Here is a 22,055-nt window from a genome sequence, read left to right as displayed (position 1 = left end):
TTTCACTTCATTCCAATTAAGCGCGCAAGAGTTATAAAGAAGGAAATGAAACTGGCCACAAAATGCAAGATGATGCCCCTTATATTTCCGAAGAACCTTTTTATCTGATATGAAATCAATCATGACATCTGTTACATAAAATTAAGAACAATATTAATAAAATTAGTGTGTGTTTTTATTTTTCTAAAACATATGAAGCAAATCAGCAGCATACAAACAGTACTGATGATCAATATTGCTATATATTCTAGGATTAAATCCTCCCACAACTCAAATCTTATTGTTTCCAAATTAACAAAAGCCTGAAACACTGGAGCACTGCATCTTCTTCTTCCCTGGCCAATTCTCCATTGATCAGCCATGGTAAGGACCAAGCAGCGGCATCACAAAGAACTTCATCATCCCCTCTTTGCAGTGCAACCCATCGTGTTCTCCGCAGGCAAAGTAGTGAGGCCACCAGTTCTTCACCACAAACTCGAAACCCTCCCCGCCTCCTTGAGCCACCGTAGCCACCTGCTCCGCCTTGCTGAGGTCGCATGTCAAGAAGCTCCAAGGGTTTGGCAGCAAGTATACACTGTGAGGAAATGTTGTCTTGCTTGGAGGATCATACTTGAACACTGCAACAATCACCATATCATTTCATTGTCTTACAATTCTGCCGTGCGAAGAGCAGAAAAATTAAGTATCGAGAATGTAAATATTCCTGTTAGATACAAGTAATAAACTGACCTAAAGTATCATTAACGTAGAAGGGACCGTTATTGAGAGCCCAGTCAGTGTAGTTAAAGCCATAGCGCCAGTGCTCCGATCCACCGACGATGAACTTCTTGGGAGGTCGAGTAGTATTATTATTATTGGGGTGGAATAGATGACCATTTCTGGGACCCCAAAAGCTGTGTTTGAAGCCGAAATTCCAATAGTTTGCAGGCCTGCCTGCGATGGATCTGCTTGCCAAACCAACTGCTAACATGGAAGCAGTCAATACCAGTAAGGTGAGTACCCCTCGTGCAGAAGTGAAACCCATCTCTTGGCTATCTTTTATCTGCCTGAAATTAATGAATATTAAACCAGAGATTGAAACTTGATTGTGGGAATGAATGGAGGCATATATCAGTTGATAGGGTTTATATATAGGAAATGGACAAGTGCAGAAGGGCCAAAATTACCTTCTGCTAAACTATTGGGTTGGTACGTAGGAACATGGAAAATATTGTGGTGCAGAATTTATTGAGTTGGGTGTGTCAGCTTCCACTTGGGTCCTCTTTATCTTCTGAGTTTTTTTCTCATACACTGGTAAATATGTGACAGCTTCTTATGGGTCAAGATTAGTGGAGGGTAGGCTAAGGTCCTAATTTTCATTTGGCTTCACATTGTCCTCATGCTTAGGCACTTAAAACTTATGCCATGTATCATGTGTCTAGCTATCTACTAATTAATTATGGATGTCATACACTGGTTGGGTATTAACCCAAACCACAAACCACAAACCACAAGCCACAAGCACAAGTAAAAATAAAGAAAGACAAGATTTTAATGTGGTTCATTGACCGATATGATCCCCACATTTAAGGAGCACACCAGCACTCAATAATATACTAATCAAAATGAAAAGAAGATTCCAATGATAAAGTCTCCCTTTTCTCTTAATTTATTATCGCACTCTGATTTTTTTTTTCTTTAAAAATGAACCTTAAATTATAAGAGAGTTAAAATGTAATAAGAATAAATTCATCATTCAATATATAGATAAAAATTAGTTAGGGGCATTAGTGTCTTACACTCCTGTGAGTTGACTATGTAGCTTGATTCTCGCAAGCTCGATGGGGAGTTGAACCTCTCCAACATAATGCAATGAGACGACTGATTCAATCTTCATAATTCAATACTCGAATTAATATTATTATACATTTATGTAAATTAATCTAAGGGTTAAAATGAGTTACAAAATGTTTTCAAGATAATATTTTATCGGAAGCAATTTTAATGTTAATGAAATATAAAAAAAGTTGAACTAAACCTTTTGAGTACATAATTACGTTTGCCATAGCATCTTGACTCAATTACAAAAAATTGTGCATTCATTTTCAGTCCTTAATGATGACAGACCATTGGGTGAATCCTAATTTGATATTGTGTAATCTATTGAGAGCATTTGGAAGGCTTTTTAGTCAACTAAACGTGTGTAGCTGTAACCCTCTCATACAAAATTGCCTTTTTTTTTTGCCTTTCTTTTTAATTGAAATAAGGCATGAGATTTGACCAAATCAAGGCAAGTACAAAGTGGGAATTAACTATTGGTGGGCATTGACTCAATTTAGCTGAAACATGTTAAATATTCATTACTCTTGCAAACAATTTTTTTTTTTTTTTTTTTAAAAAAAAGAGTTGAATTGTTGAGATATTAGGAATGCTTTTCTTATATCATTATTTTCTTATATCATTTAGTGTTTAGATATTAGGAAAGTTAAGATATTATGAATATTGAGATATTAGGAAAGTTGAGATATTAGGATATTAGTTGTTATTTCCTTATATTAATCTTTCCTTGTATCATCCTTTCCCATTCTTAGAATGGTGATTACCCTCTATATATACTCTGTACATGAACGAAATAAAGTATGAATGAAAAACTATCATTCATCAATTTGAAGATGGTATCAGAGCCAGGGAACTGAAATCCTGGATATTTTGCCGTAAGGCTAACAATTGTCCCTCCTTTGCGAGAGAAAAAAAAATGAGTGAAAAAAATACTATTGTTTTTCAATCTGAAGGTAGTTTCAATCCAGAAATTATTTTGACGGAATCAATCTATGATGTTTGGTCACAACTCATGGAGATGCATATTGCCGAACGGGAAAAACTTTCCTACATCCGAGGTAAGACAAATCTACCAAAAGAGTCAGAAGATGGATATGAAAAATGTGTGCAGGAAGTCTTAGTTGATCCAAGGTGGAAAACAAGATTGGTTAGCCGATATCCTCACCAAAGCTGCCTCAAGTCAAGTATTCTCAAAATTTTTTAGACAAGTTGGGCATGTGTGACATCTATGCACCAACTTGAGGGGGAGTGTTGAGATATTAGGAATGCTTTCCTTATATCATTATTTCCTTATATCATTATTTCCTTATATCATTTAGTGTTTAGATGTTAGGAAAGTTAAGATATTATGAATATTGAGATATTAGGAAAGTTGAGATATTAGGATATTAGTTGTTATTTCCTTATATTAATCTTTCCTTGTATCATCCTGTCTCATTCTTAGAATGGTGATTACCCTCTATATATACTCTGTACATGAACGAAATAAAGTATGAATGAAAAACTATCATTCATCAATTTGAAGAGAATTTTAGTATTGCAAACGTCACCATAGCATCATGCAGTTGCATAGGATCTTGTTACCATCTTTGGAAAATTTTTTAAATGTTTTCAACGATTAATCAACCATCATTTATTTTAAAATCCATGGATTAGTACCTTATGAAGAAAAAAAAATTAAGAAAAAATATTTTAGATAAATGTATTTAATAAACCTCTAAAAATAGATTATATTATCAAAAAATATAAATTTTGTAAATGAAATAAACTTACGAAATTTGAAACTAAATGAAATTTAGTGTAATTACGCTAAACCTCATACGATGTGAATAAAATATAATCAACAAAAAGTTTATGAAGTTTTTGTTGTGAGATGTCATTAACATAATTAAAATTATATGAGCTTATAAGAGGAAGGATCCAAGGTGTTAATATAATGGTTAAAGTTGATAATTTTATTCTAAAGATTTGATTTGAGAATACTTCACTATTATTGAATCTTGTACTAGCATTTTTGAATCAAAGATACTAAATTAAGGTAAGTATATAGTTTTTTATTTGGTTAGATAATAACAAGAAAATTAAAAGAAGTCAAAAAAATTCAAGAAAGTTTAAAATATCATTTTTTTTTATAAAAAGAAAAAAAAAAAAAAAAACTGGTTTTCACTTTTCAACTTTATTAAACTTTCTATCATATGTATTTTAATTCGGGTTTTTATGCATATAAAAAGAAATAAATTCGATAAGGGCGATATGTATCTAGAGGAAAGATTATTTTTGTCATTACTTCACCATCATTCTTAAACTCTCAAAATCAAGGTTTTAACCATAAAATCTTAAAATTTCTTTTGAGGAAAGACAAAGATTAAGGATTCAAACTGTCAAGTTTCAATACAATTTTGAAGTGATTGAGTAAGAAGCAAGAAAGAGTACTGCATCACGCATATGAGTAAAGAATATGTGTAGATTAAAATTAATAATAATTACATATCAATCCTCAATTTAACAATACATTAGGAAGGGTAAAGGATCTCATAATACTTGAAAACAATATTAAGCTTTTGGTAAAGATTAAAAATTACTTTTAACAATAGATATAAAATCACTTGAAATCATTTTTGAATTGATTTGAGAGGTAATTCTTTAAAATCAATTTTTTGTTATGTGAGACATCACAAAAAATACCATGTATAAAAGCAAACTTGAGTTGCCCTTATAAGATGGACAAAACTATATCATCTTTTGGCTTGATCATAGCCTCTCCCACCCATATAAAACCCAATTTAAAAAAAAAGAAAAAGAAAAATATGTTTGATAATTAAAAAATGGAAAACAATTTTTTGTTGTTAAAAATATAAAATAAAATATTTTTTAAAAACATATTTTAGTTACTTTTAATTGTTTTTATTTATTTTCTTAAAGTTATTTTAAAAGATAATTATACAAATACAAATAATGATTGAAAATAAAATGCCATAAAATTAGGGTTAGATAATTACTTTCTCAACCTTTGACATGTTTTGCGTTTTACTTTATCACATTCCAAACTGAATACTTCTCAAATTGATTATAAAAGTTAATGAATAGTTTATTCAGTGAAGAAATAATATTAAAATATGAAAAAAATACTTATTACCCGAGTTTAAAGTTATCGCAATTCATCGTTATATGAAAAAATCATGAGTAGTCATGTACACATATCTTTAATAAAAAAAATTTAAAAATAAAAATTCATGGCTACTATATTTTAAAGGTTTTTGAGAAATTTTACTTTAAAGCTGCTAATTCAAAGTTGGGTCTATTCAAGTTCAATGTTCGAACGAAGTGTGAAAAAAAATCATTTGTTTTGTTTCTATACGGAGGGTTTGTAATTAGAGGCAAAGTATTGGTTTTAATGAGTTTGAGTTGTAAGCTATTAGGTTTTGAACGTGAGGGAAAAAAGTGTAAAATATGCAAAAATTTGAAGGGTTAAAATACATTTAACCCTAAAAGTTATTTTTAAAAAAGTATTTAAAAATATAGAAAAACAAATTAAAAACATTTCAAGTTTTAAAATGACCTTTAATTTTTACAAAATATCAAATAATAATTAAAAAAAAAAAAAACTATTTTGTGGAACTGTTTTCAATAATACCTTCCAAACATATATGCCTTTGGAACTATAATTTCACTTTAATGCAAATATGTAATTAAGAAGTTATAAAAAGGGGAAGGAAATGAAACTGGCCCCAAAATGCTAAGACAATCCCCTTTAAATTTCCATATATGGAACTGCTTTATCTTATATATGTAACCAATCGTGACATCTATTAATACATAAAACTAAGAAGAGTATTAATGAAATTAGTGTGTTTTATTTTTCTATTATAAAAATGATTCTTTCACCAAAAGTATATTATAAAAATGATTTTATTGTATTCAATATTTTAACGTGAAATTCATAACTCAATTTTTTTAAATAAAAATTATTCTTAAAATTTTAAAATAAACAATATTTTAAAAGTGTTGAGAGAAGATTAGAGAGAGTTTTTTTTTTTTTTAATTAAAAATGGTATATATGAAAAAATATAACAAAAAAGTGTTATTTTTAGCCAAAGGATGTTGTGAATAATAACCCTTAATCAAATTAGTGCCTTTTATTTTTCTAAAACATATGAAGCAAATCAGCAGCATACAAACAGTACTGATGATCAACATTGCTATGTATTCTAGGATTAAATCCTCCCACAACTCAAATATTATTGTTTCCAAATTAACAACCGCCTGAAACACTGAAGCACTGCATCTTCTTCTTCCTTAGCCATTTCTCCATTGATCAGCCATGGTAAGGACCAGGCAGCAGCATCACAAAGAACTTCATCATCCCCTCTTTGCAATGCACCCCATCATGTTCCCCGCAGGCAAAGTAGTGAGGCCACCAGTTCTTCAGCACAAACTCGAAACCCTCACCGCCTCCTTGAGCCACCGTAGCCACCTGCTCCGCCCTGCTGAGGTCGCATGTCAAGAAGCTCCGAAGATTTGGCAGCAAGTACACACTGTGAGGAAATGTTGTCTTGCTTGGAGGATCATACTTGAACACTGCAACAATCACCATATCATACACGATTCCGCCATGCAAAGATCAGAGAAATCAAGTATCGAAAATGGAAATATTTTTTGATTGATATGTATAAGACTGACCTAAAGTATCATTAACGTAGAAGGGGCCATTATTGAGAGCCCATTCAGTGTAGTTAAAGCCATAGCGCCAGTGGTCTGATCCACCCACGATGAACTTCTTGGGAGGTCGGGTGTTATTATTATTGGGGTGAAATGGATGACCATTTCTGGGACCCCAAAAGCTGTGGTTGAAGCCGAAATTCCAATAGTTTGCAGGCCTGCCTGCAATGGGTCTGCTTGCCGTACCAACTGATAACATGGACGCAGTTAATACCAATAAGGTGAGTACCCCTTGTGCACAAGTGAAACCCATCTCTTGACTATCTTTTATCTGCCTGAAATTAATGATATCTTAAACTAGAGATTGAAACTTGATTGTGGAAATGAATGGTGGCGTATATGAGTTGATAGGGTTTATATATAGGAAATGGACAAGTGCAGAAGGACCAAAATTACATTTCGCTTGCTGAATTATTGGGTTGGTTCGTAGGAACATGGAAAATGTTGTGCAGAATTTATTGAATTGGGTGTGTCTTCCACTTGGGTCCTCTTTATCTTCTAAGTTTTTTTCTCATACAGTGGTAAATTTGTGACAGCTTCTTATGAGTCAAGATTAGCGGAGGGTAGGCTAAGGGCCTAATTTTCATTTGGCTTCACATTGTCCTCATGCTTCGGCACTTAAAACTTATGCCATGTATCATGTGTCCATGTACTAATTAATTATGGATGTTATGCACTGATCAAGTATTAATCTAACCATAAGCACAAATAGAAATAAAGAAAGACCGAGAGATTTTAATATGGTTTAATGATCAATATGATCCATATGCTTAGGGAGCTAGCACACCAATACTCAATAATCCACTAATCAAAGGAAAATAATGATTATAATAATGAAGACTCTCTTTTCTCTTAATTTAAGATCACACTATGAATTTTTTCTCTCTAAAAATGAAACTTAAACTATAAAAGAGTTAAAATATAATAAAGATAGATTCATCATTCAATAAATAAACAAAATTTGATTAGAGGCACTACTCCCTTAAAATGCTTGTGAGGTGACCGTATAATTCAATTTTCCTTAGCTCAACGAGGAGCTAAACCTCCAACATCCCTTATATAATGCAACAAGATTAATTCAAGCTTCACAATCTAATACTCGAATTAATATTACTACCCATTTGCCTAAATAAATCTAAGGAATGAAATGTGTTACAAAGTATTTTCAAGATAATATTTTATCCCAACAAATTTCAAAGGCAATGAAACATAGATAATGTTGAACTAAACTTTTTCTTCACGTAATTACATTTAGCATAACATCTTGACTCAATTAAAAAAAAAAAATTACGCATTAATTCATTTTCAGTCCCTAATGATGACAAACCATTGGGTGCATCCTAATCGTATTGCGTAATCCATGGAGAGGATTTCCAAGACTTTTTAGTCAACTAAACATGTGTAGCTATAATTGGTTTTTCATTTTTGTAAAAAAAAAAAAAAAAATTGAAAAAAACATGAGATTTGACCAAATCATGGCAAATATAAAGTGTGGAATTAACGATTGGTGGGCATTGACTCAATTTAGTTGAAACATGTTAAATATTCATTCCTCTTACAAACAATTTAAAAAACAAAGGTTGAATTTTGGTATTGCAAACATCACCTATCATCATCATGCAGTCGTAGACATGGTGTCATGTTACGATCTTTGCAACTTCGTTTCAATGCATTTTACTTAACAAAAAGAGGATTAATTTCATTGCCGTCCACGGGTTTGGTGCAAATAGAACCGACCACAATTGATTTTAAATTTTATCAGGTAACATCCATGTAAATTTTTATTATGGATTGCTACCAAGACAAATAAAATCACAGGAGCTTGGAATCAGGAACAAGAGAATTCAAGGTGTTATAGTGTAGTGGTTAAAGTAGATCATTTTACTCTCAAAATTTGATTTGAGACTGTTTCACTATTATTGAATCTTATATTAAGATTTTTGAATTGAAAATGTTGAATTAAGGTAAGTATATGGTTTTTGATTTGGTTAAATAATAATACAAAGTCAAAAGAAGTTTGAAAAATTTTAAGAAAGTTTAAGGGTTTGTTTGTGAACTGTTTTTGAGAATTTAAAATTCTTCTCAAGAATAAAAAATATAAAAAATACGTTTGACAATTAAAAATTGTTTTCTATTTTTATTCTTAAGAACAAAAAATAGTGTGTTTTCATATAACTTTTTTTAGTTTTTTATTTATTTATTATTTTTACTTATTTTATAAAGGTTGTTTTAAGAAATAATTATATTAATATATAAAATAATAGATATAAAAATAATTTTTAAAACATATTTAAAAATATTTTAAATTCTCAAACAAACTTTTGTTTTATAAAATATTAAAGAATAGTTTTCAAAAAATTTAAAAAAAATTATTTTTTAGAATTATTTAAAAAAAAATACCAAATAAAGCTTAAAATACCTTTTTTTTTTTTTTTTTATTGGTTTGCACTTTTCAATTTTTTAAACTTCCTATTATATTTTAATTAGGATTTTTGTGTGTATAAAATGAAAATTATTTTTCATAATCCTGGAAGGAAAACATTTACCCAATTTTGTATCATCATTATCATCATCTTTTTATTATAAAAAATAATGAAAGAAATGTCAATTTTAATTTAATTAAATTAAACAAATAAGTTGATTATTCTTGATTAATACAAAAACAGTTATAATTTTTTATTTGGTTAAATAATAATAAAAAGTCAAAAGAAGTTTGAAATTTTTTTAAAAAGTTTAAGGGTTTGTTTGTGAACTATTTTTGAGAATTGAAAATCGTTCTCAAGAATAAAAAATACAAAAGATACTTGGACAATTAAAAATCGTTTTCTGTTTTTTGTTTTTAAAAACAAAAAATAATATATTTTTAGATAATATATTTTAGTTGTTGTTTTTATTATTATTATTTTCACTTATTTTATGAAGGTTATTTTAAGAAATAATCATATTAACATAGAATTATTAAAAATAAAATGTTAGATGTGCAAATAATTTTTAAAACATATTTAAAAATATTTTAAATTTTCCAACATACTTTTGTTATGTAAAATATCAAATAATAGTTTTCAAATTTATTTTTTTTTTAAATTATTTTCAAAAATAATTACCAAATAAGGTTTAAAATAGGTTTGCACTTTTCAATTTTATTAAACTTTCTATTATATTTTAATTAGGATTTTTGTGTATATAAAAAGAAAATTATTTTTCATAATCCTAGAAGGAAAACATTTACCCAATTTAATTTGTATCATCACCATCATCATCTTTTTATTATAAAAAATAATGAAATAAATGCCAATTTTAATTTAATTATATTAAACAAATAAGTTGATTATTCTTGATTAATACAAAAACAGTTATAAAATTTGTAGATCTTTTCTCTCAGACCTGTAAACAAACCATTACATTTTTCTATTGCTGGATATCCTACAACTGTTGAGTCTGAAAACTCTTTATTTCTTTAAAATTCAGAACATGGAAATTAAGCGAAAAAAAACACATAAGAAGAAGAAGAAGAAGCACTGCATCTTCCCTAGCCATTCTCCATTCATGATCAGCCATGGCAGGGACGAAACAGCGGCATCACAGAGAACTTCATCATTCCCTCTTTGCAGTGCAGCCCATTGTGTTCCCCGCAGGCAAAGTAGTGAGGCCACAAGTTCTTTAGCACAAACTCAAACCCCTTTCTGCCTCCTTGCGCCACCGTAGCCACTTGCTTGGCTCTACTCAGGTCGCACGTCAGGAATCTCCCAAAGTTTGGCAGCAAGTATACGCTGTGAGGAAATGTGGTGCTGTTTGGAGGATCATACTTGAACACTGAACCCAGCATCATATTAACAATTAATACAGAGGGTTATTTCATTTTCTTCTTAAGTATAAAAAATGGAAGTATTGTTGGTCATATAGATATAAAACTCACCCAGAGTATCGTTAATGTAGAAGGGTCCATTCTTGAGAGCCCAATCAGTGTAGTTAAAGCCGTAGCGCCAGCGCTCCGATCCACCGACGACGAACTTCTTGGGAGGCCGGGTATTATTGGGGTGGAAAGGATTGTTTCTGGGACCCCAAATGCTGTGATTGAAGCCGGAATTCCAGTGATTTGCAGGCTTACCTGCAATGGGTCTGTTTGCCATACCGACCGCTAACAGGGAAGCAGTTAACACCAGTAAGGTGACTAGTCCTTGTCCAGAAGTGAAACCCATCGCTTTGCTGGCTTCCTCTCTTCCTCAAATGAATCTTGAATCAGAAACTGAAAGCTGGTAGTTGCAATGAATGGAGGCATGAGTTTGTGGGGGTTTAAATACCGGAGTTGGACTAGTGCGGAACAGCAGGAAATCGCCTTTTGGCAGAATGGGGTTGGTCGGACATGGAAAATAATCAAATATGGTGGTGAATTTCTTGAGTTGGGCGAGGCCTCCACTTTGGCCCTCTGGTTTCAAACGCTTCTCTGTCATACACAGTGATAAATGTGTCACACGTACTTAGGAGTTGGGACTCAATAGCAGTGGACCCTTAAATTTTATTTATTTTTTCATTGGAGGGTAGCTGATAGGGTACCCACTAAAGGGTCCTCGTGCAAATTGCTATAGGGTTATGATTAGCTAGGCACCTAAATTTTCCTCATATGAAAAGGGGTGCTAAATTCTCATTGATAATTAATTAAAATTTTTCCATGAATTTGCTATGAACATTCATGGACTGGATGGACTGCTGCTGTATGTGTTTGAATTTATATACACTAAGTGTGGAAGACTCTCTCAGGAGTCGACCAACTGCATGGACCAATTCTGTCTGTTTATGTTTTTTTAAAGCCATGAAATTTGACTAGGAGTAAGTGGTGCGATTTGAACTGCAACAGAAGGTGGGAAAGTAGAGGTAAAAGATATGTTAAATATCCAATTATTCATTAACAAACTCATACTTCACTTTATTACGATCCACTTACGGTATGATGACCTCCTTTTAAAAAAAAAAAATTATTTATTGAAATGAATTTTTTTCCATTTTTCTTTCTCTCCATCGTTGAAAGATAATATACTATTTCAAAATATAAATAATTTAAAAATATGGAGCAGAGCAGCTAACTATGGATATGATGTTGGAAATAGATTGATATTATACCATCCTTCAATTTGATTTAGCAAAAACAACATATCATTATAAGTTTTTAACAAATTTTAATTATATTTAAATTTCTTTAATATTTTTCATAATACAATCAAATTTAAGAAAATCATTTTTCTTAATATTCTTTTTTTTTTTCTCGTTAATACTTTTCAATAACCATAAATAACCTAAACAAAACTTATAACCATAATTTTTAAAGATATTATGAAAGTTTTATGAAATACAAAATAAATTTTATATAAATCAAAATGTGGCTTTTATGAGTTTATTCTTAATTCTTTTGAACTTTTGTCATTAGGACGTCATCATAGGTTTTATCTAAGTTTATTATACTTAGCTCTTTTGAACTCTCATCATTGCAACGTCATCCTAAGTTTTATCTAAATTTATTCTTGGTTGTTTTGGACTCTTATCGTTGAAACGTCATCCTAAGTTTTATCTAAGCTTATTCTTAATTCCTTCGGATTCTCATCATTGCAAAGTCATCATATATTCTAAGTTTATTCTTAATTGCTTTAAACTTCCGTTATTGGGATGCTATCCTAAGTTCTATCTAAGTTTATTCTTAATTACTTTGGACTCTTGTCATTAGAACAACATCCTAGGTTCTAAGTTTATTCTTAATTGCTTTAAACTCTCATCACTGAAACATAATCCTAAGTTCTATATAAGTTTATTGTTGGGTCCTTTGGACTTTCGTTTAATAGAATTATTCAAGGAGAGATAAAAGCATTTAATCAAGTTTAAGACTGAGATGATCATATCCCTACATTTAGGAGCACTCCAGAACTCAATAATTCACTAATCAGATGAAAAGAAGGTTCCAATGATGAAGATTCCTTTTTCTCTTAATTTATTATCACACTTTGATTTTTTTTTATTTAAAAATGAACATTAAATTATAAGAGAGTTAAAATGTAATAGGAATAAATTCATCATTCAATATATAAATAAAAATTAACTAAGGGCACTACTCTCTTACACTAGAGCTGACTATCTAGCTTGATCCTCGCAAGTTCAATGGGGAGCTGAACCTCCAACATCTCCTATATAATGCAATGAAACTGATTCAAACTTCATAATTCAATACTCGAATTAATATTATTATTCATTTATCTAAATTAATATAAGGATTAAAATGTGTTACAAAATGTTTTCAACTGAAGCAAATTTAATGTCAATGAAATATATAGAAAAAGTTGAACTAAACCTTTTGAGTACATAATTAGGTTTGTCATAACATCTTGACTCAATTACAAAAAATTGTGCATTCATTTTCAGTCCCTAATGATGACAGACCATTGGGTGAATCCTAAATTGATATTGTGTAATCTATGGAGAGCATTTGGAAGGCTTTTTAGTCAACTAAACGTGTGTAGCTGTAACCCTCTCATACAAAATTGCCTTCTTTTTTTTTGCCTTTTTTTGTCTTCTTTTTAATTGGAAAAAGGCATGAGATTTGACCAAATCAAGGCAAATACAAAGTGGGGAATTAACGATTGGTGGGCATTGACTCAATTTAGCTGAAACATGTTAAATATTCATTCCTCTTGCAAACAATTTTTTTTTTTAAAAAAAAAAAGAGTTGAATTTTAGTATTGCAAACGTCACCATAGCATCATGCAGTTGCATAGGATCTTGTTACCATCTTTGGAAATTTGTTTAAATGCTTTCAACGATTAATCAACCATCATTTGTTTTAAAATCCATGGATTAGTACCTTGTGAAAGAAAAAAAAAATTCAGAAAAAAGATTTTTGATAAATGTATTTAATAAACCTCTAGAAATGTAAATTTTGTAAATGAAATAAACTTATGAAATTTGAAACTAAATGAAATTTTAGTGTAATTATGCTAAACCTCATATGATGTGAATAAAATATAATCAACGAAAAGCTTATGAAGTTTTTTTTGTGAGATGTCATTAACATAATTAAAATCATATGAGCTTAAAGAGGAAGGATCCAAGGTGTTAGTGTAATGGTTAAAGTTGATAATTTTATTCTAAAGATTTGATTTGAGAATACTTCACTATTATTGAATCTTGTACTAGCATTTTTGAATCAAAGATACTAAATTAAGGTAAGTATGTGGTTCGTTTTGGTTAGATAATAACAAGAAAATGAAAAGAAGTCAAAAAAATTCAAGAAAGTTTAATATATCATTTATTTTTATAAAAAATATTCTGGTTTTCACTTTTCAACTTTATTAAACTTTCTATCATATGTATTTTAATTCGGATTTTTATGTATATAAAAAGAAATAAATTCGATAAGGGCGATACGTATCTAGAGGAAAGATTATTTTTGTCATTACTTCACCATCATTCTTAAACTCTCAAAATCAAGGTTTTAACCATAAAATCTTAAAATTTCTTTTAAAGAGGAAAGACAAAGATCGAGGATTCAACCAGTCAAGTTTCAATACAATTTTGAGGTGATCGAGTAAGAAGCAAGAAAGAATACTGCAACGCATATGAGTAAAGAATATGTGTAGATTAAAACTAATAATAATGACATATCAATCCTTAATTTAACAATACATTAGGAAGGGTAAAGGATCTCATAATACTTAAAAACAATATTAAGCTTTTGGTAAAGATTAAAAATTACTTTTAACACTAGATATAAAATCACTTGAAATCATTTTTGGATTGATTTGAGAGGTAATTCTTTTAAATAAATTTTTTGTTATGTGAGACATCACAAAAGATACTATGTATAAAAGCAAACCTGAGTTGCCCTTATAAGATGGACAAAACTATATCATCTTTTGGCTTGATCTTAACCTCTCCCACCCATATAAAACCCAATTTAAAAAAAGAAAAAGAAAAATATGTTTGATAATTAAAAAATGAAAAAAAAAAATTTGTTGTTAAAAATATAAAATAAAGTATTTTTTAAAAACATATTTTAGTTACTTTTAATTGTTTTCATTTATTTTTTGAAAGTTATTTTAAAAGATAATTATACAAATACAAATAAGGATTAAAAATAAAATACTATAAAGTTAGGGTTAGATAATTATTTTCTCAATCTTTGACATGTTTTACACTTTACTTTATCACATTCCAATACTTCTCAAACTGATTATAAAAGTCAATGAATAGTTTATTGAGCGAAGAAATAAGAATTGAAATATGAAGAAAAATACTTATTATCCAAGTTTAAAGCTATCACACTTCACAATCATATGAAAAAATCATGAGTAGGCATGCACACATCTTTTTAATATAAAAAAATAAAAAAGGATAAAAATTCATGATTACTATATTTAAAAGGTTTTTGAGAAATTCCACTTTAAAGCTACTAATTCAAAGTTGGGTCTATCCAAGTTCAATGTTTGAACCAAGTGTGAAAAAAAAATCATTTGTTATATGCAAAATATTGGTTTTAATAAGTTTGAGGGAAACTATTAGGTTTTGAATGTGAGTGAGAAATGCGTAAAATATATATGCAAAAATTTGAACGTTAAAATATATTTAACCCTAAAAGTTATTTTTTTAAAAGTATTTAAAAATATAGAAAAATAAATTAAAAACAGTTCAAGTTTTAAAATAACGTTTAATTTTTACAAAATATCAAATAATAAATTTTAAAAATTATTTTGTGGAATTATTTTCAAAAATACCTTCCAAACATATATGCCTTTGGAAATATAATTTCACTTTAATGCAAATATGTAATTAAGAAGTTATAAAAAGGGGAAGGAAATGAAACTGGCCCCAAAATGCTAAGACAATGCCCTTTAAATTTCCATGTATGGAACTGCTTTATCTTATATAGTTAATATGTAACCAATCGTGACATCTATTAATACATAAAACTAAGAAGAGTATTAATAAAATTAGTGTGTTTTATTTTTCTAAAACATATGAAGCAAATCATCAGCATACCAACAGTACTGATGATCAATATTGCTCTATATTCTAGGATTAAATCCTCCCACAAACTCAAATCTTATTGTTTCCAAATTAGCAAACGCCTGAAACACTGAAGCACTGCATCTTCTTCTTCCCTGGCCAATTCTCCATTGATCAGCCATGGTAAGGACCAAGCAGCGGCATCACAAAGAACTTCATCATCCCCTCTTTGCAATGCACCCCATCATGTTCCCCGCAGGCAAAGTAGTGAGGCCACCAGTTCTTCACCACAAACTCGAAACCCTCACCGCCTCCTTGAGCCACCGTAGCCACCTGCTCCGCCCTGCTGAGGTCGCATGTCAAGAAGCTCCGAAGATTTGGCAGCATGTACACACTGTGAGGAAATGTTGTCTTGCTTGGAGGATCATACTTGAACACTGCAACAATCACCATATCATACACAATTCCGCCATGCAAAGATCAGAGAAATCAAGTATCGAAAATGGAAATATTTTTTGATTGATATGTATAAGACTGACCTAAAGTATCATTAACGTAGAAGGGGCCATTATTGAGAGCCTAGTCAGTGTAGTTAAAACCATAGCGCCAGTGGTCTGATCCACCCACGATGAACTTATTGGGAGGTCGGGTGTTATTGGGGTGAAATGGATGACCATTTCTGGGACCCCAAAAGCTGTGGTTGAAGCCGAAATTCCAATAGTTTTCAGGCCTGCCTGCAATGGGTCTGCTTGCCGTACCAACTGATAACATGGACGCAGTTAATACCAATAAGGTGAGTACCCCTTGTGCACAAGTGAAACCCATCTCTTGACTATCTTTTATCTGCCTGAAATTAATGATATCTTAAACTAGAGATTGAAACTTGATTGTGGAAATGAATGGTGGCGTATATGAGTTGATAGGGTTTATATATAGGAAATGGACAAGTGCAGAAGGACCAAAATTACCTTTCGCTTGCTGAATTATTGGGTTGGTTCGTAGGAACATGGAAAATGTTGTGCAGAATTTATTGAATTGGGTGTGTCTTCCACTTGGGTCCTCTTTATCTTCTAAGTTTTTTTCTCATACACTGGTAAATTTGTGACAGCTTCTTATGAGTCAAGATTAGCGGAGGGTAGGCTAAGGTCCTAATTTTCATTTGGCTTCACATTGTCCTCATGCTTCGGCACTTAAAAACTTATGCCATGTGTCATGTGTCCATGTACTAATTAATTATGGATGTTATGTACTGATCAAGTATTAACCTAACCATAAGCACAAATAGAAATAAAGAAAGACGAGTGATTTTAATACGGTTTAATGATCAATATAATCCCTATGATTAGGGAGCACACCAATACTCAATAATCCACTAATCAAATAAAAAGAATGATTATAATAATGAAGACTCTCTTTTCTCTTAATTTAATATCACACTTTGAATTTTTTCTCTCTAAAAATTAACGAATCTTAAACCATAAAAGAGTTAAAATATAATAGGGATAGATTCATCATTCAATAAATAAACAAAAATTGACTAGAGGTACTACTCCCTTAAAACGTTTGTGAGTTGACCGTATAATTCAATTCCCCTTAACTCAATGAGAAGCTGAACCTCCAATGTCCCTTATATAGTGCAATGAGATTGATTCAAGTTTTACAATCTAACGCGTGAATTAACATTACTACCCATTTGCCTAAATAAATCTAAGGATTGAAATGTGTTACAAAATATTTTCAAGAGAATATTTTATTTGAAGAAATTTTAAAGTCAATGAAACATAGATAATATTAAACTAAACTTTTTCTGCACATAATTACATTTAGCGTAACATCTTGACTCAATTACAAAAAAATTGTGCATTCATTTTCAGTCCCTAATGATGACAAACCATTGGGTGCATCCTAATCTGGTATTGCGTAATCAATGGAGAGCATTTCCAAGACTTCTTAGTCAACTAAACATGTGTAGCTATAATCCTCTCATACAAAATTGGTTTTTCTTTTTAAAAAAAAAAAATTGAAAAAAGCATGAGATATTACCAAATCATGGCAAATTCAAAGTGGGGTATTAACTATTGGTGGGCATTGACTCAATTTAGCTTAAACATGTTAAATATTCATTCCTCTTACAAACAATTTGAAAAAAAAAAAAAAAGGTTGAATTTTGGTTTTGCAAACATCACCTATCATCATGCGGTCGTAGACATGGTGTCATGTTATGGTCTTTGCAACTTCGTTTCAATGTATTTAACTTAACAAAAATAGGATTAGTTTCACTGCTGTCCATGGGTTTGGTGCAGATAGAACCGACCACAATTGATTTTAAATTTTATTAGTTAACATCCATGTAAATTTTTATCATGGGTTGCTACCAAGACAAATAAAATCACACGAGCTTGTAATTAGGAACAAGAGAATTCAAGGTGTTATAGTGTAGTGGTTGAAGTAGATCATTTTACTCTCAAGATTTGATTTGAGACTGTTTCACTATTATTGAGTCTTATATTAAGATTTTTGAATTGAAAATGTTGAATTAAGGTAAGTATATGGTTTTTGATTTGGTTAAATAATAATACAAAGTCAAAAGATATTTGAAAAATTTTAAGAAAGTTTAAGGATTGGTTTGTAAACTGGTTTTAAGAATTGAAAATTGTTCTCAAGAATAAAAAAATGTAGAAAATACGTTTGACAATTCAAAATTATTATTATTATTTTGTTTTTAAGAATAAAAAATAATATATTTTCAAATAACATCTTTTAATTGTTTTTTATTATTTTTGCTTATTTTATGAGGATTGTTTTAAGAAATAATTATATTAACATGTAGAATTATTAAAAATAAAATATTAGATATAAAAATAATTTTTAAAACATAGTTTAAAATATTTTAAATTCTCAAGTTCTATAAAATATCAAAGATCAATTTTAAAAACTTTTAAAAAAAATTATTTTTTTAAATTGTTTTCAGTTATCAAACAAGACCTAAAATATCATTTTTTTTTTATTGGTTTTCACTTTTCAATTTTATTAAACTTCCTATTATATTTTAATTAGGATTTTTGTGTATATAAAAAGGAAATTATTTTTCATAATCCCATAAGGAAGGCATTTACCCAATTTTGTATCAACATCATCATCATCATCATCGTCGTCATTATCATTATCATCACCATAATCATATTACTTTTGTTTTTTTTTATTATTATAAAAATAATGAAAGAAATGTCAATTTTAATTTAATTATAATAAACAAATAAGTTGATTATTCTTGATTAATACAAAAACAGTAATAAAATTCGTATATCTTCTCTCAAGTCGTGTAAACAAACCATTACATTTTTCTAATATTGCTGGATATCCTACAACTGTTGAGTCTGACAACTCTTTATTTCTTTAAAATTCAGAACATGGAAATTAAGCGAAAAAAAACACATAAGAAGAAGAAGAAGAAGCACTGCATCTTCCCTAGCCATTCTCCATTCATGATCAGCCATGGCAGGGACGAAACAGCGGCATCACAGAGAACTTCATCATTCCCTCTTTGCAGTGCAGCCCATTGTGTTCCCCGCAGGCAAAGTAGTGAGGCCACAAGTTCTTTAGCACAAACTCAAACCCCTTTCTGCCTCCTTGCGCCACCGTAGCCACTTGCTTGGCTCTGCTCAGGTCGCACGTCAGGAAGCTCCCAAAGTTTGGCAGCAAGTATACGCTGTGAGGAAATGTGGTGCTGTTTGGAGGATCATACTTGAACACTGAACCCAGCATCATATTAACAATTAATACAGAGGGTTATTTCATTTTCTTCTTAAGTATAAAAAATGGAAGTATTGTTGGTGATATAGATATAAAACTCACCCAGAGTATCGTTAATGTAGAAGGGTCCATTCTTGAGAGCCCAATCAGTGTAGTTAAAGCCGTAGCGCCAGCGCTCCGATCCACCGACGATGAACTTCTTGGGAGGCCGGGTATTATTGGGGTGGAAAGGATTGTTTCTGGGACCCCAAATGCTGTGATTGAAGCCGGAATTCCAGTGATTTGCAGGCTTACCTGCAATGGGTCTGTTTGCCATACCGACCGCTAACAGGGAAGCAGTTAACACCAGTAAGGTGACTACTCCTTGTCCAGAAGTGAAACCCATCGCTTTGCTGGCTTCCTCTCTTCTTCAAATGAATCTTGAATCAGAAACTGAAAGCTGGTAGTTGCAATGAATGGAGGCATGAGTTTGTGGGGGTTTAAATACCGGAGTTGGACTAGTGCGGAACAGCAGGAAATCGCCTTTTGGCAGAATGGGGTTGGTCGGACATGGAAAATAATCAAATATGGTGGTGAATTTCTTGAGTTGGGCGAGGCCTCCACTTTGGCCCTCTGGTTTCAAACCCTTCTCTGTCATACACAGTGATAAATGTGTTTGAATTTATATACACTTAGTGTGGAAGACTAGGACTAAGTGGTGCGATTTGAACTGCAACAGAAGGTGGGAAAGTAGAGGTAAAAGATATGTTAAATATTCAATTATTCATTTACAAACTCATACTTCACTTTATTACGATCGACTTACGGTATGATGACCTCCTTTTAGTACCAAAAGTTTAATCAGCTTTTTATTATTATTATTATTTATTGAAATGATTTTTTTCCATTTTTCTTTCTTTCTTTCTCTCCATCTTTGAAAGATAATATATTATTTCAAAAAATAAATAATTTAAAAATACAGAACGGAGATGCTAACTATGGATATGATGTTGGAAATAGATTGATATTATACCACCCTTCAATTTGATTTAGCAAAAATAACGTATTATTATAAGTTTTTAACAAATTTTAATTATATTTAAATCTCTTTGACATTTTTCATAATACAACCAAATTTAAGAAAATCATTTTTCTTAATATTCTTTTTTTTTCCTTAATACTTTTCAATAATCACAAATAACCTAAACAAAACTTATAATAACCATAATTTTTAAAGATATTATGAAATATAAAATAAATTTTATATGAATCAAAATGTAGCTTTTAAGGCCAACAAAATGTTTGTGGTTTTTATGAGTTTATTCTTAGTTCCTTTGAACTCCTGTCATTGGCACATCATCCTAGGTTTTGTCCAAATTTATTATACTTAGCTCTTTTGAACTCTCATCATTGCAACGTCATACTAAGTTTTATCTAAATTTATTCTTAGTTGTTTTGGACTTTTATCATTGAAACGTCATTTTAAGTTTTATCTAAATTTATTCTTAATTCCTTCGGATTCTCATCATTGCAAAGTTATCATATGTTCTAAGTTTATTCTTAATTGCTTTAAACTCCCGTTATTGGGATGTTATCCTAAGTTCTATATAAGTTTATTCTTAATTACTTTAGACTTTTATCATTAGAACGACATCCTAAGTTCTAAGTTTATTCTTAGTTGCTTTAGACTCCCGTCATTGAGACATAATCCTAAGTTCTATGTAAGTTTATTTTTGGGTCCTTTAGACTTTTGTTTAATAGAATTATTCAAGGAGAGATAGAAGCATTTAATCAAGTTTAAGAAATATATATATATTTTTTTTTACCAAAAGTCAATAACCAAAGCAAAGAATCTTGTTTTAGTAAAAGCTTTTTTACATTCTTTTAGTTCAACACATTATTAAGTTCTTAAAACTAGTTTTTACCAAAAAAGATTCAATAAGTTAGGCTTCATTAAAAAAAATTCACATAAATATTTAAACTTTATAAATTTTATGAAATAAGAAAATTACTCATCTATTCTTTTAAGAAATTCTTCTAAAAATATAGTAAACAAAACACTTACTGTAGTTCATGAGCTTTCAATTTTTAAAAAATAGAAGCTCTCTTCTTCCTTAGAAAATGAACATTTCTTCTTTTTTATATAGAACTGATTTTGTCTTAATAATTTGAAGACCTTAATTTCTTGTGTGCTCTATACATGTTTCTTTCAAGGTAAATTATGTAAATAACTAGTCTTACAAATAACAACTACAAATTCATTCAAGTATGGAAAAAAAGATCATATTCATTAATGAGCAAAATGTAGCTAGTGCATTGATGAGTCCAAATGACACCATTAAGAACACGTAAAGGATGGTATGTTGGTGATGGAAGAAAGTAAGCTAAAGACCATCCAATAATACGATCAGCCTACAAGGGTGTCATAATGAATTACTATTGATGGTTCATTCGAGGTTACACAAAAATGATAGTGAAAACCTACTAAAGAAAAACAAAGTAAGGGAATAAGATGATAAATGCCAACAAGCCTATAAAGATTTAAAAGATTGTGACTAAGGACCCAATATTGGCACTATCAAACTATAACAAGGTATTTGAAGTTCATATAAATACCTTTGACTTTGCTATAAGAGTTCTAATGCAAGACATACATCCCATAGTCTTTGAGAGTAACATGCTTAATGATATAGAGAGGTATTAAACGGTGCAAGAGATCAACTACTTCTAGACAGAAAAAGTTAAGCCCTAAACAAATAATATAATAAAACTTCTTAGCAGAGTTCCCTTGCATACAAGAA

General features: G+C 30.4%; 4 protein-coding genes and 1 pseudogene across 4 annotated transcripts; all 5 read right to left on the bottom strand.

The window, feature by feature from the left end:
- Positions 1–153: 153 nt before the first annotated feature.
- On the bottom strand, positions 154–1,024 carry LOC117911632. Its single transcript, XM_034826035.1, has 2 exons — positions 730–1,024; positions 154–617 (listed from the first exon to the last, which is right to left on the bottom strand). The coding sequence occupies exons 1-2, from the start codon at positions 1,022–1,024 to the stop codon at positions 355–357; spliced, it is 558 nt and encodes a 185-aa protein (XP_034681926.1). The 3' UTR covers positions 154–354.
- A 5,063-nt stretch (positions 1,025–6,087) lies between these two features.
- Positions 6,088–6,801, bottom strand: LOC117908797. Its single transcript, XM_034822560.1, has 2 exons — positions 6,499–6,801; positions 6,088–6,396 (listed from the first exon to the last, which is right to left on the bottom strand). The coding sequence occupies exons 1-2, from the start codon at positions 6,788–6,790 to the stop codon at positions 6,134–6,136; spliced, it is 555 nt and encodes a 184-aa protein (XP_034678451.1). The 5' UTR covers positions 6,791–6,801; the 3' UTR covers positions 6,088–6,133.
- Positions 6,802–9,958: 3,157 nt separating this feature from the next.
- Positions 9,959–10,956, bottom strand: LOC117911883. Its single transcript, XM_034826310.1, has 2 exons — positions 10,454–10,956; positions 9,959–10,350 (listed from the first exon to the last, which is right to left on the bottom strand). Exons 1-2 carry the CDS (start codon positions 10,734–10,736, stop codon positions 10,088–10,090), a joined length of 546 nt encoding a protein of 181 aa, XP_034682201.1. The 5' UTR covers positions 10,737–10,956; the 3' UTR covers positions 9,959–10,087.
- A 4,659-nt stretch (positions 10,957–15,615) lies between these two features.
- LOC117911631 lies at positions 15,616–16,347 on the bottom strand (annotated as a pseudogene).
- A 2,513-nt stretch (positions 16,348–18,860) lies between these two features.
- LOC117911129 lies at positions 18,861–19,698 on the bottom strand. The gene is made up of 2 exons (XM_034825332.1): positions 19,378–19,698; positions 18,861–19,274 (listed from the first exon to the last, which is right to left on the bottom strand). Exons 1-2 carry the CDS (start codon positions 19,658–19,660, stop codon positions 19,012–19,014), a joined length of 546 nt encoding a protein of 181 aa, XP_034681223.1. The 5' UTR covers positions 19,661–19,698; the 3' UTR covers positions 18,861–19,011.
- Between the last annotated feature and the right edge of the window lie 2,357 nt (positions 19,699–22,055).

Source organism: Vitis riparia, chromosome 3, assembly GCF_004353265.1.
Source record: "Vitis riparia cultivar Riparia Gloire de Montpellier isolate 1030 chromosome 3, EGFV_Vit.rip_1.0, whole genome shotgun sequence".
NCBI classification, from domain to species: Eukaryota; Viridiplantae; Streptophyta; class Magnoliopsida; order Vitales; family Vitaceae; genus Vitis; species Vitis riparia.
The sequence above is the reverse complement of the archived record's forward strand: the minus strand, read 5'-3'. Positions and strand labels throughout refer to the sequence as shown.